Source organism: Misgurnus anguillicaudatus, chromosome 2, assembly GCF_027580225.2.
Source record: "Misgurnus anguillicaudatus chromosome 2, ASM2758022v2, whole genome shotgun sequence".
NCBI lineage: Eukaryota > Metazoa > Chordata > Actinopteri > Cypriniformes > Cobitidae > Misgurnus > Misgurnus anguillicaudatus.
This window is the reverse complement of record NC_073338.2, coordinates 9,680,111-9,705,030: the sequence shown is the minus strand read 5'-3', so window position 1 is coordinate 9,705,030 and position 24,920 is coordinate 9,680,111. Positions and strand designations below refer to the sequence as shown.

The 24,920-nt window shown below is 36.6% G+C and overlaps 1 protein-coding gene across 7 annotated transcripts; it reads left to right on the top strand.

Moving 5' to 3' along the window:
- The first annotated feature begins 12,025 nt into the window (after positions 1 to 12,025).
- On the top strand, positions 12,026 to 23,347 carry LOC129449260 (uncharacterized). 7 transcript variants are annotated; one of them, XM_073872458.1, is made up of 10 exons: positions 12,026 to 12,045; positions 12,607 to 12,639; positions 12,967 to 13,048; positions 15,683 to 15,774; positions 15,877 to 15,936; positions 19,595 to 19,657; positions 19,769 to 19,828; positions 19,937 to 19,999; positions 21,850 to 21,909; positions 22,368 to 23,259. In XM_073872458.1, exons 3-10 carry the CDS (start codon positions 13,041 to 13,043, stop codon positions 22,580 to 22,582), a joined length of 621 nt encoding a protein of 206 aa, XP_073728559.1. In that variant the 5' UTR covers positions 12,026 to 12,045; positions 12,607 to 12,639; positions 12,967 to 13,040; the 3' UTR covers positions 22,583 to 23,259. The 7 variants fall into 7 exon arrangements, with proteins under 7 accessions (XP_073728559.1, XP_073728596.1, XP_073728582.1 ...); XM_073872495.1 differs by lacking the exon at positions 12,026 to 12,045 and having other exon boundaries at positions 12,131 to 12,639; positions 21,853 to 21,909; positions 22,368 to 22,423; positions 22,463 to 23,347; XM_073872489.1 differs by lacking the exon at positions 12,026 to 12,045 and having other exon boundaries at positions 12,139 to 12,639; positions 22,368 to 22,423; positions 22,463 to 23,301.
- The last annotated feature ends 1,573 nt before the right edge of the window (positions 23,348 to 24,920 follow it).

Genomic DNA, 24,920 nt, shown 5'->3' with positions numbered 1-24,920 from the left:
ATGTGTGTTGCCCACGTGTGCCCCACATAGGCCCCACTCAGTTTCTATATCAAATTCATGTGGGCAACCCAGGTGGGGCCACAGTGGAACCCATGGACAAACCCATGTACAGCCCACATTGGAAGCCCATATGGGGCCCATATAGGGCCCACATGGGCCCCATGTGTGTTGCCCAGCTGGGCCCCACATAAGCTCCACTCAGTTTCAATATCAAATTCATGTGGGCAACCCACGTGGGGCCATAGTGGAACCCATGGACAAACCCATATAGGGCCCACATAGGAAGCCCATATGGGGCCCACATGGGCCCCACCTTGCAATGTTGGCTGGGGTATAAGGAGGAATAAAATAATGTATTTAAAACGTCTAATCTTGAATGTATAACTTGAATTGCATTCATTCCTCATTTGAGCCTCATTTACATGTCTGAAAATACACCTACAAGACACTTTTGTGTTCTGTTCAAATTAGTTTTGCAAATACTGATTTCAAATGGTTGGTATCTTATTTTATATTGTTTTAATTGGAAGTTTTACAATTACATTGTAAGTTTTACAATTACAATTTTAGAATTTTAAATATACATTTTTAATTTGACATAAAATATGATATTTAAGCATAATATTGGATTACTAATCAGAAAGTGCTCTTGAAAGTGTATGGCGCTGGTACTGGTATCATACATTTTACAGCATGTTTTGGATGTGATCATAATTTGTATGTTTCATGGTTATATTGGTTTCATCTGATGGCATCATTATGTTGTTTGTTTGTTTAAGGTCTCTCAGGTCATATATTTGCCACTTATCAAATGTTTTCCACCCTAGCCCATCTGTTCCCTATCCACGGCCTGCTTTAGTAGCAGCCTTAGTTTTGCAAAAGATGTAAAAGTAGGGCTAAAAGAAAATATAAAAGAGGCTCGTAATGCCAGGTAAAAAAGGTTCTTGAAAGATTGAAACACTCCTCTTGACAGGCTTGATCCTTCGGTCAGCCTTTAAAGTGATAGTTCACTCAAAAATCAAAATAATGTCATTATTGACTCACCCTCATGTCCTTCCAAACTCATAAGTCCTCTGTTCTTCTTCAGAACAAAGTTAAAGATGTAAAGCGCGACTTGCTGAGCAACCTGAATGACTAACTAAAAGTGTTGCTACTAGTCGGTTTGAAACATTCAAATATAAATGAAGCAGCAGTATTGCACAATGTTTCATTGAGTCTTGAATAGGCTTCATGCCCAGCTGCACTATACTTCTACCATTATTGGACAAACTGATTAATCCAGGTGTGTCTGATTATTGTTGTTGTGACTACTGAGGTCAGGCACACCTGGATTAATCAGTTTGTCTAATAATGGCAGACAGGAAACAAGGAGCTGGATGAAGTTCGGGAAGTAGTGTAGCTGGGCATAAAGCCTATTTTCACAGTGATTTGTTGCACAGTAAAACGTTTGAGTTCTGTAGCCCTGTTTAAGCTTTTTGTACGGCTAACAAATGGGTTATTTGCAGCTTAATTGATTAAAAGGGTGATAGAGACGGTATTAGATCTGTGACAGATACTCAAGGTTGTGGTATCGACATTGTTAACAGACATGAAAAGTTGTATCAGCCCAGCCCTAATAAAAACATCATCAACGTGTGACATTAGTGGGTCAGTTAGAATTTGTTGAAGCATCCAAAATACAATTTGGTCCAAAAATAACAAAAATTAAGACTTGTATTGTATCAGCATTGTATTCTGTTCGGGATCTGTGAACCACGTACACGAGACTGCCGTGACGCTGCTGCTGACGTACAACGCTTCTGACATGTTATCTTCAGACATGTTTGCAAAGTTTTTTTTCCAAACTTACACAGCGTCGTACGTCAAACACGTTGCTGCAGTCTCATGAAATTATTTTCTTTTAGAGAGTCTATGCTGCGAACTTTGCATATTTTTGAGAATCCAATGTTTAGCTGATCATGATAACTGCTCATTATTATCCACGTGAACACGACTGATTCTCTTCCTCAATGGAACGTCAGAGCTTTGTTTTCCAGGGACAGAAACTAATTGCGACACTCGCGTCTCCTGGAAATCCTTGTTTATTTCAACCAATCAAAGACGACTTTGACATTCTCACAGGGTTTCCAGAAAAGTGTACGAAAAACATCAGATGTTTAGCCAACAGTCTGTGGGCGAGACGTCTGAGGCTGAGACTATGCATCGGGTGACCTGGGCTTGATTTCTGTCTCAAGGTCCTTTCTCCTAAGTTTGCTTACTGTCGTCTCTATCACTTAAGCAAAAATGACAAGCTGATTTAAGCTGAAATTCTCATCACTGTAACATATCCTGATTTGTCTGAGTGCATTATATGTTGTAATTTAAACATACCCATATAAATTTCTTTGTTTTGAAGAACATGAAGGAGGATATTTTGAGGAATGTTTGTAACCAAACATTTGGTAGAGCCATTCACTTCCATAGTAGGGAAAAAGAAGTAAATGGGGTCCACAAACAGTTTGATTACAAACATTTCTCAAAATCTTCCTTTGTGTTCATCAGAACAAAGACATTTATACGGGTTTGTAACAACATAAGAGTGAGTAAATGATGACAGGATTCTCATTTTTGGGTGAACTATCCCTTTAATGTCTTTAAACATATCAAACATTTTATTAAATGCATATTCAGAAGATTTGTTAATAAGTGTTTTTAAGAAAATCATGTTGGATATCTTGAAAGCAAGATTTTGTGAGAATCACCCATGTATATTTTGGACGTCATGATCAAATTCTGAAAATTGGTCTCATTAAATCCACTTGTTGGAAAAAATGTATTAACTTTCAGCAATATATATTTTATGGTTATTAGCTAACCTTGCTAGCTTTATTCTTTTTTAGGTGTATTAAGCTATTTAATTAAAGGTAGGGTATCTAATTTTGAAGTATGCTAACGGTAGCTGACTAGCAATGAAATCACGATCCTTCGCCATCCAAAGTCACACCTCTTTCAAAACACATGAACACGCACAGATCAGACGGTCACATCGCATGTCTCATTCACCAGTGAGAAAACTTTGCAGTGCAAAGTGAATAACATTACCAAAATAAACAACATAAACAACTGGTTTACATCAGAATTAGTTAAAGCACACTTTCGGTTCTGTAGACAAAGTAACTATATCGTTAAGCTACTACCCAGACAGCACACGTACGTCTGCCCGACGTCGGCTCAAGAGCGTACGTCGGCCTCCTTATTTAAAACATCTAATAAGTATCGGCCAGGCATCTGCCAAATCTACAGTCAAGTCGACGGTATTTCCCGCTCATCAGGCTTGTCTGTTACGTCGGCTTTGGGTCGGATAACTATACCGGAGGCCGATGCCACGCTTCTCTCTGTTGGTGCGTGCCCAGTTATTCCTCCCTTTGCAACCACCAGAGCAAAGGCAACATTATGGGTGTAAGTATGTACAAAAACTAAGTAAATGATAATAAGTGAAGAAAAATGGAATCCGTTAAGTAAATGTAAATGTTTTAATATAATATACAAGTAAAATAAATAATATAGCAGCGCCTTCTTTGCTTTTAATGACACACAGCTGCTAAGTTCCATTATTCCGAAGCAGAAGGGGGCAGTAATGTACATACGCTGGTTGCCAGCCGCCGTTAATACTCAAGTAAGTTAGAGAAAATGCAACTGGGGAAAGTGAGGAAAAATAAGGAATTATTGGCTTGTTTTACACGTATCATTGTTTTGTGTTCCCCTCCTTCATAAAAAACAAATAATTCCACGTCAACTCGAACACGCAAAACCCCGGTATGAAGCATTGTCATGAGCATGCCAAACCAACAGATGGCGATATATTCCTTAACCCAGAGAAGCCACTCCAGTCTCGTCTTGCCATGAACAAGGAAAAAGTGCGGGAGCTGGCTTCGCAAACGGCCGTGGTTCAGGTAAGTTTTCGACAAAAATCTTATATTAAATGTCTGTGACTCTTAAAAGTTAGTATAAGGCACTCCGTCTACTACAGCACAGCAAATAAAGTCATAGTTAGTAACATTTGTAGTACTTGCAGCGCTATTCAGACTTGAGGCATTTTTGCTAAAATGTTTGTGTATTATTATAATTTCCATTAATTTTTGTTGTTCTAAAATGTTTCTGTGAAGCAATACGTGTCAGCTTGTTGTTATGTATAGTCTGACCGACTAGAGGTAATGTTAACGTTGAGGACACAAATGTCATTTATCGTCTAGTTTTTTATACTATGACAAAATGTGGTACTTGAAATCAATCTAAATACCCTTTCACTTGTTCAGTATTGTGTTTTTGTTGCTATATAACGATGCACTTAATATAGGCAGATGGCCATTGCTTTTCTGAACAGCAGTTGGAAATATTCTGAGGTAATTTAAATTTTAGGAAAAATATGAAGATGAGTATCGATGATTATATAATTGAGTTCAATAACATAGTAATTTTGGTTGTTTAATTTCTTTATGAGTGTTTGTTTGGTGTTTAAATTATCAAGTTTAAATCATCAAGCAGTTTTAGTTACTGTATAAAGTGTATTATTATGATCTGGATAGTTTGAGTGCTTACAATGGCAGCAAATTTAAAAGCAAAACAAACAAGATGTTTATGTAAGTTAGTTCAGATACTTTGACAACCATTTTGTTATGCACAGTGCAATCTGATTTACGTTATTGTATGTCAGATGTATGAAATGTACAGTGATTTAATGAACAGGTGTTTCATATCATAGTCATTTGCCATACTGTGTATTTTAAACACATCAAGGGCTGGAAATGACTGAATACATTTCTTGCCTTTTTCCTTAGCTAATATTTCCCTCAGCTAATATTTTCCTTATATATGTTTCCTCTCTTCTTGTGTGTAAACAGGTCATTGGCACTGCTGTGTAAGTATTTCACTGACAGACACCTCAAGACATTTTAGTGGGTGTAACTGGAAATCTTTTATGTAAATCTGTAATATTCAATTGTTGTTTTATGTCTTTGCAAAACAGATCACAACATCATTTGCTGTAAGTTGTTTTTAACCAGCTGTTACAGACATTTTTATTATTTGACTTTAACCCTAAGTGTTTTTAATCTTAACCATACTGTCATATTAGTTTTATCGGAGAAAGGACATGCCACCTCTAAGCCATCTGTTTCTCTGTGCAGGGCATGTACATCTAGGATGCGGCCTATCCAGATGAGATTCTCTCCAATGCCAGCAAACCGACAGTGGAAGACACGAGCCAGCACTTCTCCCCCCACATTGCCTCAGGCTTTGGAGATAACCACTTATAACTGCTCCCTCTTCATGAGACCGGATGCTATGTTGGGATCACCGGGGCCTCCATCGCCCGGCATGTACACGCTACATCAGGTGTAGGTAAGACGCACACTCACTGCTTCCCTGGTGCTTGTGTTCTTAATGTTTCTGTGCAGGTGCCTGGGATAATGAAGACAATTTGGGTTGTCATGTTAAACGCTAGGTGAACAACATCAGAGTGCGGCAGTCAGAGATCCTAAAGAAGGACTCCATATGTTTAGTCGAGACAGTACGCCGTACATCTCTTATGACGAGGATATTTGTGTCAGGACCGCTTTCCCGATACTGACAAGGACATTTAAGGTTCAATGGACAACTTGCTTTCAATGAATGGTTAATGTCTGTAGCCCTTTTCACACACATTATGGAAAAAGTACAGAGTACACTTCCGGGAGTTGTTCGGGATTATTTGATTTTGGTTAATTCACGCTGCCAATATATTTCTGGATTTGTTTGTGCTTTCACACACATGCCATAAAGACAAGACATATTTCTCATTGTGAATGTTAATCTGCATTTAAATCTGCCATGTCAAAGGGGAAAAGGCTATATTTTTGTTGTGATGACACAATATTTTTGTTGACTAATTATTGACGTTGAAATTGACACCGCCGAGTCTATCGACCAAACGCAACAGCTCTAAGTCTAGCATACACATAATTGCATTCACTAACCTTTGCCTCAGGTTATAAATAACTTAATAATCACAACTATCCACTACCTAAAATGCTATGAACAGCAGTCATGCAAATTTTCTCACTTTGCTTTTCTATTTCTACTAGCAATTATGTGTGCTGCAGTCTGGATCCTGCCTCTGTCAGATGACCTAACACAAATTGAAAGATGACATCGGCCCTTGCAAGGACTTCAGACAATGCCAGCACTGGACTACATACAGTGGTAATCATGTGCATTTCATGTTTAACCTTATGCCTTTTGGAGATCATTTCATCTTCCCCTCGCTTAAATGTTTACATTAACAGATTTTTTTTTACCAGGGGTGCCCAAACTTGTGCATGTCACTGTACTGATATATACTATACAAATAATGTAAGTTGAATTTACTTATTTAAAACACATTATATTAAGCACTATACTGCAATGTTGTTTTTAACGTTTGTGCATAATATATTATTTGTCTTTTTCATTCATTAGATTTTCAGTAGTCTGTGTCAAATTTTATTTCAAGGTAAGATAGCTTTACATGTCTTTCATTGTGCTTTAGTGATCAGACAGGCCCTGTTTATGTTCTTAACCGGCATGAGTTTATTTATTGTGATATACACAACACAAGATATTTTGATAAATGATGTTAAGTACACAGCTGCTCATTTACTTCAATAAAATTTATTTTTCCTATTATGGAAGTCAATGGGTACCATCAACTGTATGATTGACATCATTTATCAGATTAAAGAATTTCTGGCAAGTTTATAACAACATGAAGGTGAGTAAATGATACAATTATAATTTTTATATAAACTTTTAGCTTTGCAGGATTATTTACTCAACCCCATGTCATCCAAGATGTTTGTCTTTCTTTCTTTAGCCAAACACAATTAGAGTTATATTAAATACTGTCCTGGCCAGTGGCGGCTCGTGACTGCTCTTCTGAGGGGTGTGAATTCAAAATAAGTGTTCAGAGTGTCATGTGTGTTGCTCGTGTTTTCAAAAATATGTGTTTGTTGCGTCATGTAAACCATGTGCATCACGTGTCTTGTCAAAAGAAGTGCCTGCTGCACACGCGTCAAAACCGTGTATGATAAAAGAGATGCTCACGTTCACAAAATACACACAACACATTCACTTAACATTAAACTCTGATTACGCATGAGAGAATGCAGGTATCTTTTATCATAAACCATTCAGACGTGTGTGCGGCAGGCACTTATTTTGACATGACACCATGTGATTCACATGGGTTTATGCGATAGGCCTAACACATATTTTGAAATGACGAGCCACACACATGACGGGCTACATACATGTTGGGATGAGCTTCGCAATGCATTGTCTCGGAAAATCAAGTAATTGTCCGCCACTGGTCCTGGTTCTTCAATGCTTAATAATGGCATTGACTTGGCATCAATGTTTTGAAGTTCCGGGGGTGCATCCATCCATCAGTAAAGTGATCCATATATAACCCAGTGGGTCTTCTGATGCAAAATGATAGGCTTGTGAGAAAAACTTTATATTTTAAGCTTTAAGCGAGTTATGATGCATACGGTATGCAATGTAAACAGACTACAACAACTCAATCGCATTGTTTCTCATGTGTCTCTACTGTGTTTCATCACAATTCATATTACGACTTGTCATGAGATACATAACATCCAATGCGATAACATGTGCCGCCATATTTAAATTGTCTTTTTAACTTTGTAAATGTCTTGTCTCTATCACAAAAAGCTATAAATATGACGTTTTTCTCACAAACGTATAGTTTCGCTTCTGAAGACATTTATTAATCCATTGGGTTGTAGATGGATTACTTTAATGATGGATGGATATACTTTTGAGCTTTGAAAGGCATTGATCCCAGTCAATGCCATTATAAAGCAAAATATAAATACAATATATAAATGTAAAGAACCAGGAAATTATTTAATATAACTCTGGTTGTGTTCTGTTAAAAAAGTAATAGATAACTTCTTGGATGACATGATGGTAAATAAATTTTGGTGGGAGGAGTAATCCTTTAACTCATTTGAGTCATCTTGTTGCTTTGACTGAATTCAGTTACAGATCAAAATCTCTGGTGGTAAATCAACACTGCTCAGTCTTATCTATTAAAGTACACTGATGATACTGAAGGTGTGTTTAACATTAATAAAATAATGAAGTAATGCATAAAGTGATAATTGAACATTACTGATGATGTGTGTTAACAAGCAGAAGGGTAAAGATAAACTAAAACAACGACGTCAAAGCAACAAGATGACTTGGTTCAGACAACTCAACCCTTTAAAATGTATTTTATTTAACGGTGCATTTTATCCTTTATCTTAGAAAAAGCAGGCCATGCTAATTTCATTTAATACATTCTGGAACAAATCTGGGTCCACTTATCATTTCTACTTACAAATTAACATTTCTGTTCTGCTCCGTTTACAGTGTTTGGGTGAGATCTAGACCGAGGACTAAGGCGTATTCTAGGACAGAACTAAGTGTTGTGGCCCACAGGTGAGACAAACTTTGCTACTTGGTATCTGTTAGACACGATACATTGAAGAAGGGCCCATTCATATTATACTTATTAACTTGGTCCAGGACCATTTGATTTTTGGTTCATTCACACTGTCAAATGATTTTCCGGAATCTGTGTTTATGCCGTAAAGACACATGATGTGTTTAAAGTCCTGCACTTGATAGGTTTTATCCACAGTGTCTGAAGGTTTGTTGTTATTGGTTATTTCTCTCTGCAGAAGACTGCATTTTTGTTTATGATAAGACTATAATGGAATGCGTGATGCGCTGTTCTAGTATGCACATGAATTAACCCAATTTCAAAGTGGATATTTGAAACTCCCTGAACTCGGTCCTAGTCCAGTTTGCAGACATTTCTCATCGTGAATGTAAATGTTCATTAAATCCCCCGTTTTAAAGAGCTGAACGGTATATCTTGTTGCGATGGCGCACATGTATTTTGTTTAATATAAGCTCATGTGAGCGCCTGACACGCTAGAACTGTTATGCTGCTAAATGATCTCTGCTTCAGCGTGGATAGTGACGAGCTCCATGATCTCTGCTTCAGTACAGTTTGCCGACCTTTGTAAAACCCTTGTTTTAAAGAGCTGAACCATAACTTAAAAACTACGCCATTGTTTCTGCATCTCATTCACAAAGAGGGCTTTCCAGGTATGTTACGGTAATGATACTAGGTCCTCTTTCCTGGAACAATCCCAGAACATCTGCAGCACATGTTTGCGTTCACACAAATGCCTGTCTGCCAATTTTATGGATATTTTCTGGGACCAAAGTGCTGTGTGAATAAGGTTATACTTTACTCGATTACACGAACACTGATGCAAGCACTTGTTCAACACAGTTTGGTGGTAAGCAAGTGGGTGACTGTTATCTTTAGATATCTTTAACAATAAAATGTATAATTTTCAAGACATTTGCATTAATTCCTCCTATAGCACTCATTTTAAGTATAGCTGAGGATGCAAAGAAGAATTAACTCTGTTTATAATGCACCGCCAGACATTCAGGAATGCAACAACACAGTAGACCAGATGTTTTATATGCTTACATAAAGTGCTGTATGCTTTGTGGGTCCACTTTTTGATTATCTATCCAATATACACGATTGTTCATGTTTGCCATAGGCACCTAAATTTAAATATAAAAATGTGATCGTATGATTAATAATTTTTGGGATGTTTCCATTTCAGGTGATCCTAAAGCAACAAAAGAGGAACAATGGATAGGAAGAAGTGGTGTCCAGGGGCCTCATGTATAAAACTGTGCGTGGGATTCTTACTAAAAGTCTACGTACGCACAAAAGCCAAAAATGGCATACACCAAAAATTATGAAGACTTATAAAACAAAGCAATGTTCCCTTTATAAATCACAGATCACCTGCAAGTGTGTGTACATGAATCATCCTAATATCCCACCCTGCAAGCCCATTCTCCCATCAAGTTTGTTTTTTTATAAATCACAACCTTTGCGTGGGAACTGGCGTACGCACGTTTCCAGCCCTGTTTTGTGCGTACGCATGCTTTATACATGAGGCCCCAGATGTTTAAAAGGCGGCGTTCGGGACAGGAAACAAAGGCAAAAAGAAGACCTCTAAGGTTTAAAGGCGCTGCTTGCAGAGACAAGTGTAGGAAACAAAGACAGAAGACCTGACGAGAATGTTTTATGATTAAATGTTTTTGTTATGTACATGCACATTATTATTATTTACAATATATTTCTAAGATACATAAATATGTGACCTTGTATATGAAATCCAGGCTACTGTCTTAACATCTAATGACATCTAAAGTTTGAATTTACTGATTTAACATTAAGTTCAGTCTTTGGCATGACCTTACTCAGTCAGTATTGAAGATGTCAAGATTATATTTTCAGAGAATGTTTTCTGTATTGTGTAGGATGATTTTATGTAGAAAACAGTAAGTCACAAAGAAATACTTTGCTGGGTTTTCACAGGCTGTGTCCCATTTGTACAACATATGTGAATTATCTTGAGACTAAAACTTCTGAAATCCAAACTGTTATATTTTAGCATTTCAAATGCAGCCACCCTTTGCCTAGAATTTGACATATATACCCTTGGGTTTTTTCAGTAATTTTTTGAGATCTTACCCTGAGATATTTTAATAGAAATTTCCATGTATTATGGGCTTGAATTACTTGTTTATTTTATCATTTTGTCCAAGTAATTTGAAAAAAGTTTTAATTTAAATTTTAGTTCTCAATTGAAATAAATGTATATGTTGAGACTATTTTTGTCCACAAACGTAATTGAATCATATACCTTAAGAGTAAATTATTTTGAAGGGTATAAGAAATATTTTAGTTAAGTGTTTAAAAACGTTTACACAGTAGTATAGCAGTATATAATAGTTACAGAATATGTAATTTATGTGTGACACATCTAAATATTCTGTTACTGATTTATTAATTTGACCTGTTTATATGTTATATTTGTCAAATGAATAAATTTGCAACGGTTATTGACAGTGGTGTACTTGTTTTAAGTTGTTATTGCACAGAAGCACATTATTCTGAATAAGTGTGAATGAATAAAGGTTTAAATTAATAAATAAATGCCCGGTAAAGCCCGTGCAGAGCGGCTGAAATTGCATCGTTTAAACATCGGCCCGAGGGCATTTGCGACGAGATGCCGACATCTAGACGACATCTTCCCAATGAGCAAACGCTCCCTGAGCGACATCTTGCCGATGGAACTTTGAAAGTCGGCACAACGTCGGCCAGATGTATGTGTGCTGTCTGGGAAGTTTCTCACTGATGAGATGTGACCGTCTGATCTGTGTGTTCATGTGTTTTGAAAGAGGTGTGACTTTGGATGGCGATTTGAATGGAGGGTGGGATTGTGATTTCATTGCTAGTCGGCTTCTGTTAGCATTTTTCAAAATTAGATACCCTACCTTTAAGCGAGTGACATACATCCGCTTGGGAGGAGTAAAGTGCGGATGCATGTGGTTTCAACAACCAGAGATGCATTTACATCTGTTTAGTTTTGACAGAATAAAAAACTTAAAAGTTGTCCATATGGTGTTGGTGTGGATGTTAGGCTACTTATGTTAGGCATAAATAAAGTGAAAAAGTCAAAACCACATTATCAGTTTTTTACTAATGTTTTTCACTTTTAATTAATATTACCCTTCTATCTTATCTCATTATATCTAATCTATTTCATCTATAGGCCCAATTTAATTGAGCTTGCATGCATTTATGTGGAAAGTGATTTCATACTAAGGGTGTAAAACTAATATAATAAACTAAAATTAAAATCTAAAGCAACACTATCCCCAATTAATAATATAGAAAGTGTAAAATAAAGTGTAAATGCATGTTGAGTTATTGCTGCAGTTCAGATTGTGAAATTGGTGAAGCACAGCTAAAGCAGGATGGGGGAGGGGAGGAGAGGCCACGTGGGGGATGGTAGAGCACGTTGCTGTGTGGGGGAGGTGAAGACATTTTGGCAGCTTTACTCACTGTGCAGAGAGACTGAGTGACAGAGTCAGGTAAGACATGCTTAATTTTAATTAACTTTGAGCTGTTTTTATAGTCTCTTCAGGATTGTTTTTAAACTGTTTAAGGTTTGCATTAGTTTAATTAACAACATTACATGAAGTTCTTACATTTGGTAGCAATTGTGTTTTTCAATTAACATCATTATTCTAGTCAATTAGAACCTAAACTGTCTGTGAAAACCTTGCTAAAGTCTTGTTTAACTTTTTAATACAGTTGATTTTCTACATTAAATCATCTTTCATAGTGTAATTTTTATCAACATTTTGTGAAAACATTGATATCTTTAATATTTACTGAGTAAGATCGTCTGAAATATTGAAGTCATAAAGAAATTGATAACATTAGGTGAAATCAAACTTTTAAAATGTCTCCAGTTTGAGGATTTAACGTTTTATTCTGTTTTTAACGTTTTATTCACATTTATTAACTGAGTGGTACTGGTTATATTTACTACATTCCTGTGAATGAATAATTTAACCCATTGTAATTGAAATAATGTGATGATTTACTTTGTGGTGATCTTGATCAAATAGATTTTTTTTATTTAACAGATAATGGAAAGACAGAATCAAGAAAATGAGCAGGTATGTCTGTAGCACCTCAGTTGTTTACAGGCAAAGTTGTATTTGACATTAGCATGTGTTATGAACATGAGGAAAATCGTCTTTAATACACAATAAAATCTTCATAAGAGTGTGGATTTAAATGACTACGTGCTTATACCACCATTAATGTTTTACAATTTCATGATAAAAGTTCAGTTTCATTAATTAAAGGAAAATATGATTAATTTGTATGCACCACATCTCTTTTAATGCTTAATGTCTCTTAGGTTTCATAACACCTACAAGATTAACACGCTGATCAATGTAATCAATCAATAAATAACATAATTATATGTATTTACACAGGTATCAGAAAAAAAGAGGCAGGAAGAGATCAAGAGAGCATCATAGCCCTGGACAGGCAGAGAGAAGTGAAGAAGATGACCAGGTAAGCATTTTAAATGTATGTTTTAAAGGAAAACACCACCCTTTTTCAATAGTTTACTTTGTTCTTACCTCAACTTAGATTAATTAATACATACCTATCTTTTTCAATGCTTGCACTTAATCTTTGTACAGCGCCTTGTGAATGCCTTAGCATTTAGCCTAGCCCCATTTATTTCTTAGGATCCAAACAGGGATGAATTTAGAAGCCACCAAACACTTCTATGTTTTCCCTATAAAGGGTCATTTCATCAATAGAAACATTAATCTTTATTGAAAGTGGGTCATATTTGTAGTCGAAATGTAACATAAATTTAGATTTTTTTGCCTATTTGACCGAGAAAAGACAGAACGTGACTTTAGAGCACATTTGTATGAAAAACTATAACTCCCACTATGCACCACAATGCACAGCTCTGCAAGCCACTCCCATTAATCGGAACACGGCTCAGATATGCTATTGTGTACATAAATGCCACGTTAGTAAAACAAAGAAAATAGCCATCACCACTGTGTCTGACAGACACCAATCATGATTTACTTTTAAACTTGATGTTACGTTGTGTTACACACAATAACACTCTGGCCTGGTGTGTAGCAAAGTCTTATTCAAACAGTAACGTGCGGTGCAGATCCGCAGTACAAATGTCTTTTCAAGTATTTAAAAAAGGGTATGCATATTAAATGTTTATTTAGTTTTACCAATTTTCTTTTTGACTCTTGTTTACTGTAATTACTGTAATTACATATGTTTGTACAGTGTTATATCAGCCTCATTGCTTTCACAATATCTACATAAAAACCGCTCAGATATGATATTGTGTACATAAATCATTGGTTATCCACAACGGAGTAAAGACGCAAATCTTTAGAGATAAAACCCGCCACTGACCTGATGATTTGATTGCCTTCTCCAAATCTACAGCCAGGTGCTGTTAGCCGTGCAATGTGTGCTCTCAACATGGCACGAACAGGCTAAACACGTGGAAAAGTAGCGCTGCGTTCTCTGTGAATAACCGGACCTGTCACGTGCCACAAAGCTCCGTATAGTAATCAAAACGGGTGCCAATATGCACAACATGGGCATGAACGACAGGATACATTTCGGTACATAGCAAAATCCCCAGAGGAATACACAACGGATTTTCAATATTTTACCATGTTCTTACCTCAACTTAGCAAATTAATACATCCCTATCTTTTTTCAATGCTTGCACTTTTAATCTTTGTACAGCGTGTCGTGAATGTGTTAGCATTAGCCTAGCCCTATTTGTTCCTTAGGATCCAAACAGGGATGAATTTAGAAGCCACCAAACACTTCCATGTTTTCCCTATTTAAAGACTGTTACATAAGTATTTACACCAGTAAGTATGGTTGCACAAAATTAAACGTTTGTTTGGATCTTAAAGCATCATGAAACGCTAACTTTTTTAGATGTTAACAAAGTTAGTTGTGTTGCACGTCATAGAAGACAATGTCAGTATCTGTTAATTTTAACATCAGGAGAAAACTAGTTAATTTTCAGCTTTGTTGTGATATTTTTATCTTCCGGGTTTAAACTCCATATCTTGTAAACGTCACGGGCTGTGACGTGGCAAACATGAGAAAAAGCACAACGCGTCATAACCTGAAAACCACGCCCACTGGTGTCTCATTATTATTTATAAGATAGCGTGTTCTTATCCAATGCGGAGATGTTGTGTGTGTGTGCATGTGCTCCGTGCGGCCAGGTCGTTGGATGACTTTCCCCACGTTGCAGTCAGGATTAGACTCACCATCAACTAAATTTGCTCTGGAAAGCTACGGGAGGCAGGTGGACTTTGATCTGTTCTGAGGTACCATGTCCTGAGGACTTTTAATTATCTTCAAACACGCTATTATTTCAACTATAACAGTTTTACTTGACCTTTGTTTTAATTAAATATTATATTCAGTTGAATTATTTCTGTAATACTGCTAATCATAGAAAATCTTATCTTATTTCAGTTACCCCGCCCACTCATCATTGTTCTTCTCACAGCGTCCACGCCCATTTAAGTTGCATTTTTCAAAATGATAGTGAGGTAGACTGGAACTGAAACAGCTGGGTCTAATAAATGGGGCTAGGCTTAATGCTAACACATTCACAAGGTGCTGTACAAAAATTAAAAGTGCACGCATTGAATAAAAATAGGTATGTATTAATTTGTCTAAGTTGAGAAGAACATAGTAAAATATTGAAAAAAGGTGGCGCTTTCCTTAAATCAACTCTGCTGGGTGTACATATTGTCTATTGATACTGTTGGAAAGCATCTTTTGCAGCGATTTTTGTGTGAGCATATCAGTGAACACCCCTGACCACCCGATGAGTTTCACGTCTTTGTAAACGAAAGTTTAATGCATTTTAGGAAGGATTGTTCCTGTGCACCTATACACCCATTGTAGAGGTGGGAGGTGATACAACAAACACCCGGAAATTCTCGGGCCAGAATCATTTGTCCAAATTTCAGTCAAAACTGTTCTATTTCATAATAAACAATCTGAAAAATAAGGCTTTAAGTGTAAAATACAGAACATGTCCTTTAAGATTGCCTTGAAAGGTTGTTCAGGAATTTCAATTAGTATTGCTGTGATAATTGATTGCCTTTTCCAATACAGATATACAGATGTTCTCTTTCCTCTTCGAGAATATTCCAGAACCCAGAAAGAAAGACCTGAGCCAGATGAGCCTTATGATTCCAACTCAGATGGTATGTATTTTATCAGACTTTATAAAGACTTTCAGACATGTAGAGCCAAGTATGTTTTGACTTGATTTGTGCATATATCATGATGTCTTGTTCTTCACACAGAAGGCCCTGACTCACACATAAAGACCAAACACAAGAGATCATCAAAGACTGAGAGAAATGGTAAGATTGTTTGAAGTTAATTCATACAAAAAAGTCCAGTGTTAAATTAACTCTCACGGAGCTGATTTCAACACTTTTTCAGAGTTTATATAGCTCCACACTTATCAGAGTTAAATGAACACTTTCAAGAGAGTCAAATTTTTAACACTAGGCCAGAGTTTCATTTTTTTTTACTTAAAATAGTGTTAAAATAACACTAAAAGGGATTCAGAAAATGCACACTGTTCAGAGTTAGGTTTGACTATTTAGGAAGTACTAGTGAAACTCAGTGCAGAGTTAAATATTTAACACAATGCCAGAGTTTCTTTGACTCATAGAAGTGTTAAAGGGGTCATATTATGAGACTTTTTAAAGATGTATATTAAGTATTTGGTGTCCCCAGAGTGCATATGTGAAGATTTAGCTCAAAATACCCCAGAGTAGGGCTGCACGATATGAGGAAAAGCTGCGATGTGCGATGACGTTGTTTAAAGGCGCAAAAGAGGATGTTTCCGCCGATTGAGAATCCAAAGACCGTTACTGAGTTTTTTAAATAAGCGCATGCGTAAGAACAGCATCCCTCCTTCACAGCTCATTTCTAGGGAACACCTTCCAAAACTCGTGCACAAGTATTTGAACACGAGTGTTTGTTTACCACCGGCATATGCTGTGTCGCGTCAGTGGATTCATTATGTGAAATGATATGATAATAAACACATAAGACGTAAAGTTAGATCAGTCGACGCTACTCCCATTTCAACTAGCATGTAGCAGACTTACAACTACAGTACAAGAACAACGTCAATATACCTGAATAACAGTACAACAATAATTATTCCACAAAGAAAGAATAATCACTGTTACCTGTCGAGGAGAATTTTTGCGAACTGCGCGTCTGTCTTGACATCTCTCTGTTCCTTCATTGCTCTCCAGCATTGAAATGTTTCTCCAATAATGACTCTGGCTAGATTACGTTATTCTGACAATTTTCTCCTCTTCTCAGCGACTTAAAAAGTCTTTCTTTTACATCCTCCTTCGGGTTTCTTCTCTTCCATGGTGCAAATTCGAGGAGGAAAGGAGGAGCGACAATGAAAACATACCGAAACTAAAGACGGAGTTTCATGCGCTATGCGCATGCGTCACTCGTGTAAAGTTACTGGAGCGTGGTTTTACTTAGCACTTTACTGTATACGTTACATTATTAATACGCTTGCTTGTACGGTTTAACCTTAGCCGCTATATTCTACATCTTATATTATCTATTGATTTTCTGTGTTCTCCTCTACATCTATTCATGTAAAGCTGATTTGCAACAATTAACAATTGTGAAAAGCGCTATATAAATAAAATTGAATTGAATTGAACGTTTCTCACAAGGAACGGAATGGCAGTGATTGACAAGCCAGAGGGCCAATCGCTGATGCGATGATTGCGTCAACGATTGGCTGATGTTTTTAAGGCCCTACCTTATGCACAGATGGCATATATTAATAGTATTACTTTCAGTGCACCTAATAAATAGTCTTTTATCATTTAGTAAAGACTTATTATGTAAATGTATTAAACAAACATCCTCTTTTCCACCTTTAATGTTGCGATGACAATGTGATTTGCAATAAATATTATATAATTTTTTCATGTTTTAGGTGCCTAAAAATGCGTGGAAAATGCTCGGCACATAGGTTCTTGAGTTTCGTTTTTAACTTGATGCAGTGCGGACACGCCTGGAAAAACAATTGCATTGCACTGTGTGAGTGTCACGACCGCTTCACTTTCTGTTATGAGCGCGCATACATTAGAAATAACAAACTTGTACGTACAAAAGACACGATATGTAAATCATCCCTTACACAGTACCTGTGTTTGTAACGCGTCATCTCCCCTAAATCCAAATAATTCCATATAGCTGAAGTGCTGTTCCTTTTCACCACAAGGTCTTCGTCAGACACCACATTTTCCTCACTCATCTTTCCTTCCTCCGCTATCGTATTTGCTAACGAGCACAGCGTCACAACTAAATTGACACCTCACAAATCAATCAGAGCATAGCTGACCTGGGGGTTCCCCTGATTGGCCTAATAGCATGAACGCGCCAACCATGTCTTCAGGGCTAAAAGTGATAGGTCAATCGGTTATAACACGCGCTTAGCGTGTTTTCCCTTATTCATCGTGTTAGGCTGTCTGTTGTGATGTGTTCATATTGCAATGATGATAAAAATTCTATGTATCGTTCAGCCCTACCACACAGATATTTTTTATACCATGTTAAAATTGCCACTTTGTAGGTGTGAGCAAAAATGTGCCGTTGTGGGGTGTGTCCCTTAAAATGTGAATGAGCTAATGAAATGCAAACACTGATCGCAATGATGGTGACTTTAAATGAAACAGCCAATATCTAAACTAAGTTAAGAAAATAACTTTACATGTAAAATGCAAGTTTAGGTTTCAAACATAGATGGTGATAGAAAGGATAATGTTACAGATTGCAGCTTTTAACTCTGCATCAGTTTTACTTATTTAACACTCTTTAAGATTGGGACAATACACCCAGCAGTGTTCACCCAGCAGTGTTCAGGATTTTGATTTGTGTTCAGATATAGATACTGAACATTAGAAATAAGCATAGTATGCAGCCACAGAAAATAAGTTTATAAAATGTAATAAAAGTTAAAATCAGAGCATTAAATCTAAGTCTAATAATTTAGTTTTACTTACCATTCAATCAGCAGGACACATGGAAACAGAAGACTGAAATGTGTGGGCGGAGTGTAATTACATCTCTAATGCTGCTCACCAACCGCGTTTGAGGCGTCAAAATCGCATCTACCGCATCTAGTTTGCCGCTTGAACAGTTTGAATGCATTCGCGTGTCTAAAAAAAGCAAGCATTTGACGCACATCAGAGGTAAAATCCGCTTCTTGTGAGAGGGGCAAGTGCTATGCGGTTGTCTGTTTGCAAGATGACTGATGTTGATTGTGCATTTATCGAAAGGGTTACCAGTTTGTATTTGGTAACCTTACTATAGGGGGAAAATAAATGCAGTGGGTCGATAAACGTCACGTGACTCAAAAGTGAAATGTGTATTACAACTTACCAGGTTGCTCAATGTCCTCACTAACACTCTTCCAAGTGAGGTCCTTTTTATTTCTGTCTCTATAGAAATAAGAACTTGTGTCGTATAGCTCCAGGTGACTGCTCACGGACAATATTAAGCGTTCCTTTAGGTTGAATGAGTGACTCCACAGCAGCAAGCGGGCTCCTGATTGCTTAACGCGGCGCGAAATTCCGCCAAAGTTAAAAAATTTGCGTCAAACGCAAAATGCACAAAAAGCACCATTCGCATGTACCGCGCCAGGCGCTCAATTCGCGGCATTTGTGTGAACTAGACGTGCGAATGAGGCAGAATTGCGTCTTCGCGCACTTCACGCCTTTACCGCGGCTGGTGTAAACGCAGCATAAGGAGTTGGGTTAACACTGGCATGATTAACTCTGGCAATTAACTCAATTAAGTTAAATTTACTCTTTAGGTGTTGAATTCAACTCAGAAATGTTTAACACTGATATTTTAACTCTCCAATTTTTGCTGTGTATAGTTGATTGCTTTGTCCACTGACATTATTCACGTTTACCAATACAGATGTAACTTGTAATGTGTGATCTTCGCTTTCCTCTTTTCCAGAATATTCCAGAACCCAGAAAGAAAGACTTGAGCCAGACGAGCCTTATGATTCCAACTCAGATGGCATGTATTTTATCATACTGTATACAGCTTAAGACTTTCAGACATGTAGAGCAAAGTATGTTTTGACTTGATTTGTGCATATATCATGAACTATCTATGTTCTTTACCCAGAAGGCCCTGACTCACACATAAAGACCAAAGACAAGAGATCATCAAAGACTGAGAGAAATGGTAAGATTGTTTGATGTAAAGTTAATTCATATAGTTGATTGTCTTCTCCACTGACATTATTCACGGTACCAATACAGATGTACAGATACTTTCTTTTCTCTTTTCCAGAATTGTGCAGAACCCAGAAAGAAAGACCTGAGCCAGACGAGCCTTATGATTCCAACTCAGATGGTATGTATTTTATCATACTGTATACAGCTTACGCCTGTATCACACATACTCCGTATGCAGTACGTTTGCGGTGCGTAATTTTTTACGTGCCCATGTTAACAGGTTAGAGACAGTTTCAGCAATAACAACATAAACAAGCGGCTGTCGCGATCCGCACGTAACTTCCGGTAAACTCCACTAAGAATAAATAACAACAAAGTTCTTTAAACGTAGTTTATTTATATAACAAGCACAAAAAAACAACACATAGATTACCTAGGAAACCAAAACATTTGTTATTTTCGACGAGGCATTTGTTCAAGAGATCAGTTTAGCAACTAGTCAGACCATTAAAAAAACGAAACCGGAAGTAAGGTTCGGATCCAGACGTGTATCACGTGCATCCGATGAAACCGTCTATACGTATGCGGCCCGCCCGGTCCATTGCAGATGCGGTGCAGCAGTGCTGCGATCGTTTCGGCAGCGAGTCTATTTTTGCTGTACGGCACGCAAGCTGCACACGCTGATTTAAAGTGATAGCGCATGTTTTGTGGTCAGAATAAACACAGATTTACACAAAAATGCAGAAATTTCACCCTAAATGGATGTAAATACAGTTTTTCAGTAGTTTTTTCTGTATTTGTTTAATCCCCGTATGAAGCAATTAAAGAAAAACACTTATCACGAGTTGAAAAATTATATGTATAACATCTTGTTAAATATTCTACCGTGTATGTATGCTATTAATTTTACCATTGTTTAATATACTAACATAGTCTTTTAGTTTTTATTTGTAGTAAAACACCAGTAACCATATACTATTGTCTCACCACAATAACCATAACCATGGAATTTGTAGTTAAACTAAGGTAATACAAATCATAATCAATCTGACAAAAACAGTTTTTATTATATTAAAATTATTGTTAATTTTTCTAAGGAGAGCTATAAAAAAATGATCTGTTTGAAAGACGGGAAAGCGCACCTGTCAATCAGCGCTATTATAACAGAGTAAGGCCAGATACGAACGTGCTCAGTAATATGAAATAATGTGTGGATCTTGAATGATTGTAAGAATACATTTGCTTTAAATATAATGTTTGTCATATAACGTTTTGAGAGATGATAATGTTTTTTTTCAATTGTTATTGAGCTTATTTAGACTTGTTGCAGTTAACAGCGTTTGGCGTATTTACCTCAGAGTTTATTTCAGTAATATTGCTGTATTTCCCGTAATAATAATACAATTTGCATGTCTCTCTTGCTTCCTTGTCTGTTTATTCATGTCATTATGCTCTTACTTTAATTATGGGAGAATATTTCTTGCCATATGAGACATTCATTGCCATTATATAAATACTCTCATCTATGCAAATACATAAATAGTAGGAAATGTATAATGTAATTATGCCTGTGACCTATATTTTCTCTTCAAAAGTTATAATGCTAATTTATATTTATGATATATGTGGAGATAAATAGACCTTTGATCCTTTCATGTGTCCTGACCACTACACTAGAGATTTTAAACATCCTAAATAGTCTAACAAATAATATCTAAAGTATATTGTTTTGTGAAGAAAAAGACACAGCAGGCTATTATATTGTTTATTGAGGAGGTGCTTTTCAACAGAAAGTGTCAATCACATGATCATTTGATACGCAGAAGCAGCGGTTAGCAACGCACTGCAAACGGAGTAAGTGTGAAAGCACAACACGGATGCTTGACGGATCCCACCGTATACATACTGCAATATGCACTGCATACGGAGTATGTGTGAAACAGGCGTTAGACTTTCAGACATGTAGAGCAAAGTATGTTTTGACTTGATTTGTGCATATATCATGAACTATCTATGTTCTTTACCCAGAAGGCCCTGACTCACACATAAAGACCAAAGACAAGAGATCATCAAAGACTGAGAGAAATGGTAAGATTGTTTAATGTAAAGTTAATTCATAAAGGTCCCTACTACATATTAATACTACATAAAGGTACTACATATTAATTCGGTTGTCACTTCACCTTTTAATGCTTAATCCTGTTCTGTACACACACAGTTCAGTAATTTTCGGAACTGGTTATTTTCATATTTAAGTAAATTTAGTTAAACATGTAGCTATATACAATCTATGAAACATGCCCCTTTCAAGAGCTGACCCGGACTCTACAGTTCCAAGCCAGTTCCAAAATATATTACTATATTTTTTTCTTGAGTTTAGGTTTAATGCACATATAAAATATTATAATACACAAAAATTATAAGACATGCATACATAGTGATTTTAATGATGTTGCTTGCTATAAATATTTACATACTGTTTGCAATCATTCTATGGTTTTATGACTTGGAGATTAAACTTGTGTCTTTCTGTTTACTGTTTTTAGGTTCTCCTAGGCAGAAGAGTGGGAAAAGGCCCTGGAGTGATGCTGAAAAAAAGGCAATTTGTCGGCATCTTGGAAACACGATCATGTTAATGAAAGTTCCTGGCAAAGACAAGTGCACCAAGAGAAAGAACCAGTGCTACAAAACAGGGACTGGAGAGATATTAAAAATCATGTGCACAATACCATTCAATCTTAAAAGAAAAAAAGTTGATTAACTTTTTGTGTGTAAAACATGTTTTTTTCTGCTTAAAGAGATAGTTTATTCAAAATTGATAATAAGTATGAGTAATTTGACATCTTACATTTTTGGGCAATTTTTTTACTGTTTAGGAGCACGTTTGTTTGGAAATAGGCTTATTCTCCCACTCCCCCACTGTTAATAAGTTAGGTTTGACCCTTTTGGAATCTATTCAGTCGATCTCCGGGTCTGGCGATAACACTTTTAGCATACATCAATAAATCTAATTAGACCATTAACATCACATGTAACCTGGAGATCAGCTGAATAGATTTAAAAAAGGTTCAACTTAACTTATAACTGCGGGGAAGTTGGAAAACAAGCACATTTCCAAATAAAGGGAAGTGTTGGCCTTGTAAGCCATTGATATATATTGAGGTTTGATTTTGACTAACACGGTTTGACAGGCTTTGGATTCATCATTTTCATTAAAATTATATATACAAGTATATATTCTTGAATATTCAGATAAATGTCTTCTGATTTCTTATTTTGGAGATTGAATTGTGATGGATGTCAAACCTTTTATCTTAAGTTCATGCAACAGGTTTAAAATTATAATTATACAAAAACTTGGAATGGTATTGGTTAATGTAAATGTTCATCATAGATTTATTATATATTACAAACAAATTTAACAGATTAATTTTGTTAATAGCACTTCACCATTTTATTGATTCTTAATTCACTGATACACAACAAATATGTAAAAAAAATTAACCATGGTTTTACTACAGTTAAAAAAACAAAAACATGGTTACTATAGTAAAACCATGGTAACCACAAAATAACCATAGTTTTGACAACCATGGTTTTCAAAAACCATAGTTATCCCATGGTTAGTGTAGTAAAACCATGGTTTTGCTCATAGTAATCAATACACCAAAAAAAACATGGTTACTACACTTTTACCACAATAAAACCATGGTTAATTTTCATAAGGGTTGTGTCAATGACCATCAATCAATAAACGAGACTATATAACCTACTATATAAGAAACTTGAATTCAAAATTTATTTGAACACAAAAGTGGCTTGTAGTGCAATTACATTCATTAGAACACGTTTATATTAGTCATGTTTTAAATGCAACATTTAAATAGGAATCAAATTACTGAAATACCGTAAAACTTCAAATAATAGCCTAGTCCCAAATAGACGCCTGTCTCTTTTAGACGCCTGGTGTGACGACAGGTTTGGGTAAATAAACGCCTGTCTCAAATAAAGGCCTGGTCTGTTTTTTAGTTTCGGGTTGTATTTAATCTTCTAAAACCCATCAGATCATCTGTTTAAGCCAGTTCTATGGTGCAGATTGCGCTAAAGTTTTGATTACCTGTAGATGTCACGTGACGGACGCAGTCGTTCCTTTACTCATCACTATGACAACACAACAAGCTTCGTCGTCAGGATTGAGGTGATGATGACAGTAGCAAAGTGGCAATCGGGAGAGTCAGGACTTTTCCCGGTGGGCCGGTAGTGTTTTGGGGCCGCTGATAATAGCCGGGCTTTCAGTCTTTTGTCATGCATGCACTCCCGCCACACATTGTATTTCTCACGCGGAAACACTATTTATCATATTTAATATGCTGCAGCACCCAAAATGTATCTGGCCGCACTGCTCTCTCTCTCTTTCAAGCCCGTCTTCCCTAGAGTTCTAGTCGAGCGAGCCAATACAAAAAAAAAGAGGCTACACAATAGCCAATCAGAAAATAACACTGTTGTATCTGGGTAAGATTTCACGCAACAACCAATAAAACAACATATCCTTGTTTGCTTTATTTATACTGCCAATAATTTAAGGCTGTTGTTCTTACACAAACTAATTTGTTAAACGCATTCAAATTATAAATAAAACGTAATATGTAGTAACCTCCTGCTGTCATGCTGGAACAATTAAATTAAAAGCCTGTCTCTTATAGACGCCTGTCTCTTTTAGACGCCTGGTGTGACGATAGGTTTGGGAAAATAAAAGCCCGGGCTATTATTTGAAGTTTTACGGTAGTACATAAAAATAAAATAAGTTCATTAAGTGATTAAAACTGTTCTTTAGTCTTATAAAGATTAGTACCTATATAACTCTTTAAAACCGCGTCCAATGAGTCTTTAAAACCGCCATTATGTGATCTCAAATCTGCATAGCAACCGCCGTGTCCTCACAACCCCGACCAACTTCACCAGTTTCGCGAGTATCGTGTTTGTTGGAATTTTAAGTGATATTCTGTTTGTCTACTCCCCCCTAGTGGTCAAAATATTTTTTTCATTGTCCTAGTGTCAGGGGAACACTGGGTCCTCACAACACACCCTCGGGTCATGGT